This window comes from Corylus avellana, chromosome ca9, assembly GCF_901000735.1.
Source record: "Corylus avellana chromosome ca9, CavTom2PMs-1.0".
In the NCBI taxonomy this organism is placed as follows: Eukaryota; Viridiplantae; Streptophyta; class Magnoliopsida; order Fagales; family Betulaceae; genus Corylus; species Corylus avellana.
In genome coordinates, this window is record NC_081549.1 from 18,781,995 (window position 1) to 18,794,122 (window position 12,128).

At 35.4% G+C, this 12,128-nt stretch overlaps 1 protein-coding gene across 1 annotated transcript; it reads right to left on the minus strand.

Moving 5' to 3' along the window:
* Nucleotides 1–5,545: 5,545 nt before the first annotated feature.
* On the minus strand, nucleotides 5,546–9,960 carry LOC132162546 (U-box domain-containing protein 13-like). The gene is made up of 5 exons (XM_059572791.1): nucleotides 9,545–9,960; nucleotides 9,081–9,197; nucleotides 8,217–8,669; nucleotides 7,615–7,894; nucleotides 5,546–6,793 (listed from the first exon to the last, which is right to left on the minus strand). Exons 1-5 carry the CDS (start codon nucleotides 9,815–9,817, stop codon nucleotides 5,931–5,933), a joined length of 1,986 nt encoding a protein of 661 aa, XP_059428774.1. The 5' UTR covers nucleotides 9,818–9,960; the 3' UTR covers nucleotides 5,546–5,930.
* Between the last annotated feature and the right edge of the window lie 2,168 nt (nucleotides 9,961–12,128).

Here is a 12,128-nt window from a genome sequence, read left to right on the forward strand (position 1 = left end):
CAAACAAATTTTGTAGGAGGGGTGGATATATATATAGCTTTCCTTAACCCAGTTAAAGGTTTTGTATAGTAGCCAAAAATACGTCTCAGAATAATTATAAGAAATAAGCAAGAGGGTCCCCTGATTACAATGTCCATTTTCTGTTTTCAGGCCCCACTATTAGATTGACCAAACATTTCTTTGACACCTTTCTATGCGACCTTAGCATCCTATGAACTCACTTTTCCAACTATGTCTCGTAATTGTTTATTATTTTTGCAATATATAGGATTTTTGTATATTTAGTAGATTGTTATATATATATATATATATATATATATGACTGTTATACAAGTTAACAGTGTAAAAAAAAATAAAATAAAATAAGTTAGGAGATGGCTGAACCACTCTTTAAAGAAGTTGGTCACCTCAAAGGGTTGGTTACGGTGACTTGACCACTCTCTGATCCACTATTGTTAAAAGAAAAAAAAGTTCGGTTGCAAACCGCCCGACCTCCAACTAGCTCCTTGGAGTGATTGGCCACTCACTTGAAGGTGGTCGACTCACTATCTAATTCTTTGGAGTGGTCGACCACCATCTCAAAGGGTGAAGGAATATTGATTGGTCTATAATCCGGCCAACGAATTAACCCTTCGAGTAGATGAACTCCCTCTCAAAAGGTAAATGGGTGGTTAGTTCACCCTAACTGCTTAACCTTAAAGGGTGAAGGCGTGGTCAGCCACTAGGAGTTGGCCATCTCACCTCCAATCACCACCTTAAAGAGTGGTCTTTTTCTCTTTTCCTAAAGATTGACATGGAACGGTCTAGATCGAAAGAATTGCAGGTTGATGCAAGTCTTTAGAAGTTTATGGGACCTCATTTCCTGGCATTCTGTGCATGAGATGGCCATTTAATAATTCTAAGATAACTTATTATCAAGTACTCCTGCTAAAGCATATATTACATGATGGATATATATGTTTTGCGATCGATTAGTTAATGAGTCACACGTGCACGTGTGCTAATTTAAAATGTAATCATGTTGTACAATTGGAATAATTTGAGATTAGTAAAGTTAGTTAATCCTAACTAAAGACCAACAAACAATAATTAAGCATTAGCAGAGTCACAAAGAGACGGGTCATGGCTAGCCTTCCAAGAATAAAATTAAAAATTACAATTTTATCTCACAAATATTTTACATTAATTCTGACGTTGCAGTCCCAACCAATCAACTTAAAATAATTTGCACACTATTTATAAAGATGCATGCACTCATGTTTATTTAAATAAAGTTATGGCCCTATATTCAGGGCCGGCTCAATGTTTTTGGAGGCTTTAGGCGAAATTTTGATGTTAAACCTTATTTTTTTTAATATTTAAATATTAATTAAATAATATTTATTTTAATAATATTATTATATTTTTATAATATTATTATTATTTTTATTCTCATTGTTGTTTCATGACTTTTAAGTTTAATTTTTATCTAGTTGCCTAAAAAAATTGATGTAACATATTTGTTTTTTTGGATTAATTAGTCTTATTTTACAATGAGCTTATTTTATATTATGGTCTTATTTTAGACGCCTTAAATTTTTATGGAAAAAATTTTTGGGCTTTATTTTAAAAAAAAAAAATTAGGCCTTAAGTTAAAATTAAATTAAAAATTTTTTTAGGCCTTATTAAAATTTTTTTTGGGCCTTATTAAGAAAAATTTTGTACCTAACTAACTCGAGGCCCTAGGCGACCGCCTCAGTGGCCTAGCCACTGAGTCGGCCCTGCCTATATTGATTGGTCATTCATACTAGTACGTACTAGTATAGTGAGATTATCTAAAAATAAAATGGAAAACATAAAGGAGTAGTAATTGCATGTACTATTTTTTTTTTTTTTTTTTTTTTTGTAGATAATTGCATGTACTATTACTACCTATATATATCTCGACAATTTGGCTTTCTCTACACTCTTTCGTTTTTGACTTTCTGTTTTCTGGTCATGTGGCGACAATTAATATCAATCAACCTTTTTTAGTGCTCCAATCCAAACATCATTGCCAAATTGTCAATTTTTTTTCCTTTTTTGGTTTTTCTTTTCATTTGTATGTGGACATGTGGTTTTCGAGTAATGCTATAAAGTCTCTCTTATGTCTCTTTTGAGTCCCTCCAAGAATGATGTAACTATTAAATTTATTATTGAATTTTGATCAAATGACGATTTTAATAGTCACATCATTCTTAAAATGACTCAAGAGAAAATTCTAGAATTACTCGTGGTTTTCATCTTCAATTTGGATTCTTTTGTTGAATTAACTTTCAATTTTTGCGGTTTGCTGTAAATATATATACACATGCCTAGTAATATATGATAATTTATTACAAATAAGTGAAAATAAACACATTCTTCAAATTCTGAGACCCAATTTCTGTTAAACACATCAAGGGTTATAAAGCACTTCATTATATATACACAAAAGTATTCATATATATATATATAAACATTTATTTGAAACGATTATAGGCAAAATTCTTAAGATGTTGAAACCCATGATCATGTTAAAAATGGGAAAAAGAGATGCAACAAAATAACAGGAACTTGACTATAGATTGATAAATTTGGTCAAATCATCTTCTTGGGGAAGAAGGGGGTCAAATTTGTTGATTATATACTTATTATTTAAAGCTAATGCTCTTTTGCATCATCAGAAAAAGAAAAGAAAGAACGATCAATGAAGCATTTTGCATTATATATATAGGCTCTAATCTTTTTGCAAAGTGCGCTGTCGTGCTCCTCATGCAAAACATAATATTAAACTTCATGTGTTTTGTCCTCTAATTATTATTATATTATACAGTTTTTGTTTCCTTTTTTTAAAAAAATCCATCATATATACTCATATCATATATATGCATGGAATGGATGCTTGCGTGAGGAAGCACTGAGATAATTAGGTTTGTCTTCTTTACATCCTCTTAATATCACATAGAGAGAGAATGAGAGATGAGAGAGATTTTGCAGGATCCATTATGAGAGCAAGAAGAATAGATTATTCGATGGAGAAGATGAATTATTAATTTTTATTTAATTATTGGAAGATAATATATATATAGAGAGAGAGCTCAAAAAGCAAAAGCAAAATTGGTCTAAGGGCGCGGAGAATACGCTGTGTCAGGTGGCCCCCCAATCAATCCATTTTCCAAATATCAAGCTTCCTAAATACTACTCATTGCCTGCATCGATCAATGTTCAAGCTATAGACCTACCCCTTTTTCTTTCTTTGTATACAATAGCATTTTTAAAAAATATATATATATATATATATATATATATATATATATATGCTCTCTTATTTCTTCTTTGTATATATAGGTTTTTTGGGAATTACTTAAAAAAAATCTTGAGTTTTGTTCGTGATTAAAAAAAAAAAAAAAAAGTATTAGTTTTAATTTTGACAAATAAAATATTAATACCCGGCACATACCAATAGGGCCCCCAAAAAGCCTTGTCAAGGGGCATCCCGACTTGACCACGAGCCGACGGGGAACCTTGTTCTCACAGGCTAACGATGCCTCAATGTCCTACTCGGTTATGAACTCATAGGGCTCCCAAAAATCCTACTCATAGACCTACATCTCGTTATGGGCACCATTTCCAGACCTATGCCACGCGTTGGGCTGTTGGGCATCCTACTTGGTCATGAGCCAAAGAGATATGAGTACCTTGCTCTAGGCATGACCCCGTCAAGGAACACAATTCGACAAGTATTGAGTCACGAGCTTGGGGTCGGGGAGCTAAAACCTATTCTACGTAGTGAGTACCCTAACACCAGCGGTCTCAACTAGGCAATTGACGGCCAACATTTGCCCTCAACATTGAAGGTCATTGACAACCCAAATTATATATAAATAAAGACAATATTTCTAACGCCTAACCAGCTAGATAGGTCAACCATAAGATTTGAGAACTACTGGTGTAAATATAAGTAAGCACCATAGGCCCACTCAAGTGAACTGCAACCAACCATGTGACTAGCATCCGAGATACTAATAAGCAATTTACAACTCACCATCGAATCACACAATCACTCAACAGCTCTTTGAATCTATCTACATAAAAACTCAGCAAATACCAACGGCTACCAATGTAACCTACAAGAAAAATGAGCACACATTCCTGTATACACTCTTCTCCTAACTCTCATTTCATTTCATTAATATTCATCTCTCTCTATTGGCTTAAGCACCCGAAGCTCTTTGGTTCTCTTTGATGACTTCTTTGATCTCTATTTTGTAGGTAGTCGGCCGCAAATTCAAGTCATCCTATCCAAAAATTTGCTCCAACAAACATATTGCAGGATTTTCTTGTTCCCATGTCAACTTAAAATAAGAACAAGATCATGGGGTAGAAGACAAACATTGATCCACCGCAAATTTCTGGCACCAACCTACAGAAATTGTCAAATCTCAAAAGAAGTTACGAGGTCAATTTATGGCCAGAAAAACAATTTCCAAATTATATTTCATGCATAGTGAAAATGGCAACTAGCATTTCAACCATTAAAGCTTGTCGGAACAATTTACGAAATGACTTATTTGCCACGTGGTCAATTAAATTAAATCCTTAATTTTCAAAATTAGAAATTCATGTTTTTATCTATCACCATCACAGAATCAAAACTTAGGGAGTCATGGGGGCAATTAGTCCTTTCATATGAAAAACATGGGCCAGCAAACGGGCCACACTGAGGCTTGGGCTAGGCCCATTTAAAAAGCTATACAACTCCCCACCTGACTTTCCAATAGAAGATTGCGACAATTGGATATTCATAGAATTTTTCTCTTTCGGCAAAATGGGTATATCGTTGAATGGTAAACCCTTTCAAAAAGTTGGCCAAAAGAAACATTAAACAAAAGATAAATTAATTAAATCCCCTTGCGAACGTGATTTTGGCCACGTTGGAGTTACACCAAAAGCTGGTTTACTTAGCCACGGATTCCCCCGTCGCTGTATTAGCTTTATCTCTTTCCAATTGACGTTGATTACCACTTCTATCAACATAATTGCTTTGCACCACGACAATGATATGATATATATTCAGTTTTGCCTTTTTATCATTCAGAAGCTCACTCGAATTTTCCTTCTATATTCTTCATTGCATCTTAAAGCATATTCATTTTGGATCGTCCTATCTACAACAATCATTTTGGATTGTCCTATCTACAACAAATAAGAAAACGTATTTATCTTCGCAATTACTAGTTGTCATATTTTTAAAGTCATGTCCCTTCCCGTCACCTACTAGTCAAAAACCGCCCAATATCAATTCTTGTAATGGACCGAATTATTTATTTGACTCATTCTTAATTATTCTAAGAATGACGTTGTATCCTTTGTTTTTATGTTTTTATAATTCTCCAATTTTCCTCCTTTCCCACATTGAATTAAAAAAATAAAAAAATAAAAAATTATGTAGGCAATGCATTATCCATTATATCCATCATAAATTTCTTCCAAAAAAAAAAAAATGTTGAAAGCACATAAATTGGAATTGCATTATACAATCATATATCCGCAACCTCAACTTCTTCCATACCTAAAAAGGCCTCTTTACAATACCTCTCATCAACCCCATAGCATAAATTATTACATTGTAAATGGCAATTAGCTTCCCTCTTATACAAAGAAGCTAATGAACAATAATGCAGCAATGACAAAATAAAATGGAAATTACACCCTTAGCTATAATATGTAGAGTGTTGTCAGGGGTAATACAAATTCCTTACCACACTGAAGTGGCAATCCATGTTGCACTTACTATGTCCGCCACTAAATAATTAAATTTACCTGTCAAATTTTGTTACGTAATTTTTTTCATGTGTTATGCCATGTGGTACTCACGTGAACTATCACATCTGTTTGTAAGGGGGTTGTAGCACCCCCCAAGTATTTTCCTATTCTATATCGCTTGCTATTAATGGCAAATGTGATGGCTGAGGCTGAGGCTGGTCATCAGCTTGCATCTGAGCTTGCTCATGATGCTCTTCAGAGTTACCTATAAGCTCAAGCAACTGAGCAGCCTTCCGCTTGCCCCTGTCTGTGCCATTTTCTGCCAGATCCAAGAGGAGAGTCTTCACACCAAGTGCCTTGGCCTCTGACATATGCTGAGGATCTCCACCACAAAGGTGGACCAGCACTGCAGTTGCATTTTCTCTATTCCTGGGAGATCCATTCCCAATTAACTTCACAAAAGTTGACACAGCATTCAAAGCTCCAATGGCAACTTTTCCATCAGGGTGACTAGCCAGTATAGCCATAATTGCCAATGCCTCATCTAACATTTCACCACCAGGTTCCCTAAGTAGTGTCATCAGCAAGGGCACAACACCAGTCCTGATTGTCCGCCCCTTGTTCCCTTGATATATGCATAAATTGAAAAGGGCTGATGCTGCATCTACCTTCCCTCTTTGGCTACCTTCAACCAGAAGTGTTACTAGTGCTGGGATTGCTCCAGATGTACCAATAATCACTTTGTACTCATCAACCATAGACAGGCTGAAAAACGTGGCTGCTGCATTCTCCCGTGCCTCCATACTCCCATTCTTGAGCACATGAAGGATTCCGGGAACAGCCTCAGAAGATATGATGCACCCTTTGTTATCCTCACAAATGGATAGGTTCAAGAGGGCAGTGACGGCATGCTCTTGGGTGTGCATGTCAGATGCATAGAGGAGGCCAACAAGGAGGGGTATGGCACCAGCCTCAGCAATCAACACACGATTATCACCATTGTGCTTGGCAAGAAGCCGGAGCTCGCCTGCAAGAGGTTTAGAACTTTGTAAAAATTAATAACAGTAACAATCAAGCTGTAAAATGTCCTGGGTTTCAGAGATCCCAGTGAAGAGCTGAAAATCATAATCTTGAAGTACTGAGTTAAAAGGAAAATTGATAAAGAATAGTCTCTTTCTCTATGCAAACTTTTGTAAACAAAGAGAGAATGACTGTCCAATTGCAGGGGTGACCTACCAATGAATGTTATCTTTGCACTAAAAATCAACTCAAACATCCAATCAAATTATTGGGAGAGATTAATGATATTGGGAATCCCCAGAGGTGATATACTTAGAACCCAAAAAGGAACAATATAAACTTAACATCCGACTGAAAGGCCAAAAACCCGTCGTAATTCAAGGGTTATCACACCGCCTATCATCTAGGATAACAAGGTTTACTTGATTGGTTGTTCTTCGTATTTTTCTTTAAGGCGAGAATTCTAGTTTATTCTACAGCATGCAGTAACATCATATTAACATACTTTAGAAGATTAAAATATAGATGGATGGAAGTTTTTCTATTTTAATTCTGAAATGATTTTTACTACAATCAAGAGTATTATTGAGCGTTGCTTGATAGAATCCACTATCCAATAACACAAGCACACATAGACAGGAAACTTTCACAGGAAAAGGGCATGCATATCAGAGAAAGTTGCAGAAAAGAGTAAACTGTGTCTTCAAGATAGAAGTTTGCAACTACCACCAGTGGAAAATTTCCAATTTTCAAAATTATTAGGACTAATTTTCAAAGCACTAAAATAAGGAGGAATACAACATAAAGAAATTGTGTTGCTATTCTCACCAGCAGCACTCCGCTGGTCCTCGATGTTATCAGAGGTGAGCTTGCTCAGGAGAGCATCAAGCTCCACACTTTCAGCAGAACCACTAGAGACAACCCTACCTTGGCGTGAATTGCCTGACCGTTTAGGGGGTTCCACCCCATTCACCTCACACCAAGTGGATATTAGGCTAGACAAAACATAGTTGGGAGTGAGGTTAGCGCTGGAAAGAATCTGCTGTGTCTTTGGACACGTTCCATGTCCAGCTTCAATCCATTTCTTAATGTATTTTCGCTCATAAGTCTACAAAACAGGAAAAACCCAGTAAGGAATTCATATGTAAAAAACCAGCACTCGCATAAATCAAACTCTAGAAGCTTACAATTGATAATAGCTAGCTAGTTCTATGAGACTTTTTATCAATTAATTAAGATTTGTTAAATTTCCCAGATAGAACCCATTGAGCACAAATTCTTGTATACAGAAGTTCAACATTAGTAGTGGCTTCCAACTGGGAATTTTCGGAAAACATGTTATATAAGGCAAAAAAATTCTAAAACATTCAAAAGAATGAAACAAGGAACCAAAATCACTAAGAACTCAAATGATATTGTTAGGCACAAACCTGCCCAGTGCAAATGATGACAGGATCTTTCATCAACTCAAGTGATATTGGGCAGCGAAAATCATCTGGTATAACTCGTGATTGGGAACACTGGTCAGTGTATCCCTGATCACTGCAATGGAGAGAGCAATTATTACTTGCATATGGACCAGTGTTGCAATATTTTGCCTTCACATAATTTTCAATTTTTTTCAGCAGTATTGACATCTTCTTTACACTTTCCTCTAAATCTTCATCAGTGGAACTGGCCATCTCCTGTAAAGCAAGTGATTCTTGTTTGATGTCTTCAACTTCCATAAACATGAGCTTTTCACATAATGCATGTAGAATGCCTGGTTCAGTATCCACATCATTGCTCTGGTTGTACAGGGATAACAGGTCCTCATAAAGCTCCAAGCCAGGTGCATCGATCCGTTCCTTGGCTCTTCTAAATTGAGAATGCACAAGCTCAACCTAAAAATAACAATTTAATTAACATGAAGATAAAATAAAATAAAAATAAAATAAAATAAAATAAAAAAACACAGACCTGATTAAAAACACTTTCATAGGTAATTGCAAATTCTTAAGCACAAACACAGAGGAAATCAGTGCTTGCAAGATTCACTTTATGTCCTTGCCTGTACTAGAAAACTATCATAAAAAATTCTTGTGGTTGCATCTTCTATGACAAGAAAACATATTTCCCACTAGATAACTGAACTGAAGTTTGATATACTACTTTACACTTTTTTTTTATAAAACTAGGATACAGAAAGGAGTATATTCTGTGTAAGAAGAATGAAGCCAAAGCGAGCTATTCTTGACCGACTTTTCTTTCAACAACAACCAAAAAAAAAAAAACTTGCAACAATGGATGTTCACCTGCTCTTTAACTTCATCTGAAATGTCAAATTTGTGGTAGGAAATATCACCTAAAGCTTGTTCAAAATGAGCTGCAAGTTCCTCAAATTTATACTTGAAATGCTTTCCCTTCAGTACCTGCAAGCATATAAAATCATATATATTGGCCCAAAATTTGCAATCCAGTGTTAATTTTGATAAGATAGAAAAGTGAAACAAAATAACGAGTAAATTCTAGACCTTCACACTCACATCTCTTAATACACTCGCAATGCCTACTTCAAGCTGAAATCGATGAAATTAACTACCCCAGCCGCACCCCCCTCCCCAAAAAAAAAACTAAAAGAAGCGTTTTTTTTTTCCCATTTGGGTCCCCAAAAGAGAATTAATATAATTAAAATTTACACTGTTTGGTCACGTATTCTCAACAACCAAACACACAGTTTAATAGACTAGGAAAACGAGGAAAAGAAGAAACAACGCACCATATAAAGCTTGCTGCCTCGAGCGCCAAATTGAAGCAAATCCTTGGCCCTCTCGGAACCATCCTTCAAAAGGAGCAGAGCTTTCACGGTCTCTTCCGAGAATTTGTCCTTAATCTCCCCCATTTCCTCGAACAGAGGCGTCAAGAGCCTCACTCGCCTTCTGAGATCGCAACACTGCTTCCTGACCAAGCATTTGAAGTTAGAGATCTCAGAAATCTCGTTCGCCACCTCCATCAGCTTCCCTAGCACCAGAGCTTTTTCCTCCACGTCCATGCTCACGACGCTGAAGCAAACCCTAACGCTAACGGACGGTAAGCGAATCGGAACCTTTCGGATTTCACTGCGGCGCCGAGTTTGGAGGTCGAATATGGAATTTGGAAAATGAAAATAGGCGCCGATGGCGAATAGTGAGAGGAAGGTGTGGCAGGTGGAGTTGGTCCCATTCTTTTGGTTAACTTTTTTTTTTTTTTTTTTTTTTTTAATGGATGTTATTTTCTCGTACGTACGGATTTTCTTATATAAGTTTGGATTAACATTACGCCACGTCATTATGCTCGTGATCTTTTTTAATGAGATAGGAATTTTTTCAAAAAAAAAAAAAAAAATACTAACTACAATTCTTCAAGTGTTGGATTTTTTCTTTTTTTCTTTTCTTTTCTTTTTTTTTTTTTTTAAAAAAAAATTAATTAATATTTTTTAATTTAAATAATTGAGATTTTATTGCTATCAATTCAATATTTATTGTCTTAATATTTATTATACTTTTTAATCATATTTTAAAAAATTCCTAAGTCCTAACCTTCAATCATCCCAAAAGGGTCAAAACCTTCCTCAAAAGGTTGTTGGACAGGTAATGGATAGGCCAACCACCCTAGTGACGGAGATGGGAGAGAGAGCCTCCCTTCGTTGCCTTTGTGTTTTTTTTATTTAAAACATTTATCATACTAATATTTATTCTACTTTATCATATTTTAAAAATAAAATTAAAAAAATACCGATATATGTGGCTAAACTACCCCAGCGACAGAGATAGGTGAGAGGCCCCTTCGTTTTTTTTGGTTTTTTGTTTTTTTTTTAAAAAAACAAATAATAATTTATTTGGTGGGATTTTGTATGTGGTAACAAATTATTTTTTTTACAATAGATGAACCGAAGTATTAAATTGATAAACTGATAAAATAAAAATATTAATTTCGTTTTTTTGAACCCAAATACTTTTTTTTCTTTATAAAAGAGATACCGGCCTTTGTTATTTCCTCCAAACCAGTTTAGAGAAAATTTCTTCAAACTCATTTAAAATAGTGTCAAGTGTCTATAAACATTTAAAATGCACATCAAATTCTTAACATCATTAATAGCAGTTTACTAATTTAGACTAAATTTAATGTATCATTTAAATGTTTATAGATACTTGGCACTTTTTTAAATGGGTTAGAAGATATTTCCTCCAAACTGATTTGGAGAAAATTTCTGTCCTTTTTTTAATATATATATATAGACACACACTAAAAGGTCAGCCCTAGAAGGAAGGGTCCATTGGAGCTTCATCTATCTTTATAAGCCAGAAAGAGATGGGGGGGGTCTGGATGGCTCAACTCAAAGCCAGCATTCCAATGACAACCAACAGAAGCAAATTTTGATAAGCTAACCAGCCACGACAAAAGTTGATCTTTCTTCATTTCAAGCACTTAAAATAACTCCTGCATCGATCAAACATGCACACATCTATAGACAAAATTTTATTGCAGATATCAAACACATGTTACTGGAAAGAATAATCAGACTTTCCAAATGTTAGAAAACAAGTCAAAAGTACATGTAAATTGTAACGGATGGAGAAAAGTTTTAAGGAAACTGTTCTAATTGCAGATGCAAGATGCAGATGGGGGTACATTTTCAAGTTCTGCCAATTAAAAACCAAGATCATAACCCTTCAAATGTATTGATCATCTTCTGCACCTTTATTCTTGTTTCTTCTCCTCCATATCTGCCTGGTCATCACCTGCACCATTAAAAATTTAGTTTGTTTTTCTTCATCCTTTTCATCTTAATTGGCTACTACGTTTGCTTTGCAAGGGAAGGATTTACTGCCGGAAGTTCAAGGTTAAGCTATGGAAACAAGGAGGTGACTGTGTGTAGTTAGAGAAAATGTGACTTGAAAAAGGGATAGAATAGGCTGTGCTCTTGGAAACAATTTGCCACTGATTTGAGGAATTAAAGCAAAGTTAAAATGCAATTGCACAAGATTTTACTATCAATAGCAAAAGAATTTGCAGAAGCAAGCAATCATTAGAACAGTTACGAACATAAACTCAATCTACTCGAGTTGTTTCGGCACTCCAAGTCTACAACTAGATTGGGGAAGTTCATCTTGCAAAAGGGCAGCAGAGGTTTGAAGTTCAGAGGAGGTGATCTTTTACATAGAACAGGACATGTTACAATTGAGCTCCTAAACGGAAAAAAAAAAAAACCATACAAATCAGCAAAACTAGAGTACTGGACAGCCCCTTTATGCAGGCAATAACTCAGGTGAATCAAGAAAAGGAAGCATCCATTTGAGCTTCCTCACTCTTTAGAGGCCGGG

Coding starts and splice junctions, on each gene's coding strand:
- LOC132162546 (XM_059572791.1), bottom strand. CDS start 9,817: ATGGACGTGGAGGAAAAAGCTCTGGTGCTAGGGAAGCTGATGGAGGTG. Junction 9,198..9,544: donor GAGGCAGCAAGCTTTATATG/GTGCGTTGTTTC, acceptor ATATGCTTGCAG/GTACTGAAGGGAAAGCATTT. Junction 8,670..9,080: donor CAGATGAAGTTAAAGAGCAG/GTGAACATCCAT, acceptor TGTTATTTTTAG/GTTGAGCTTGTGCATTCTCA.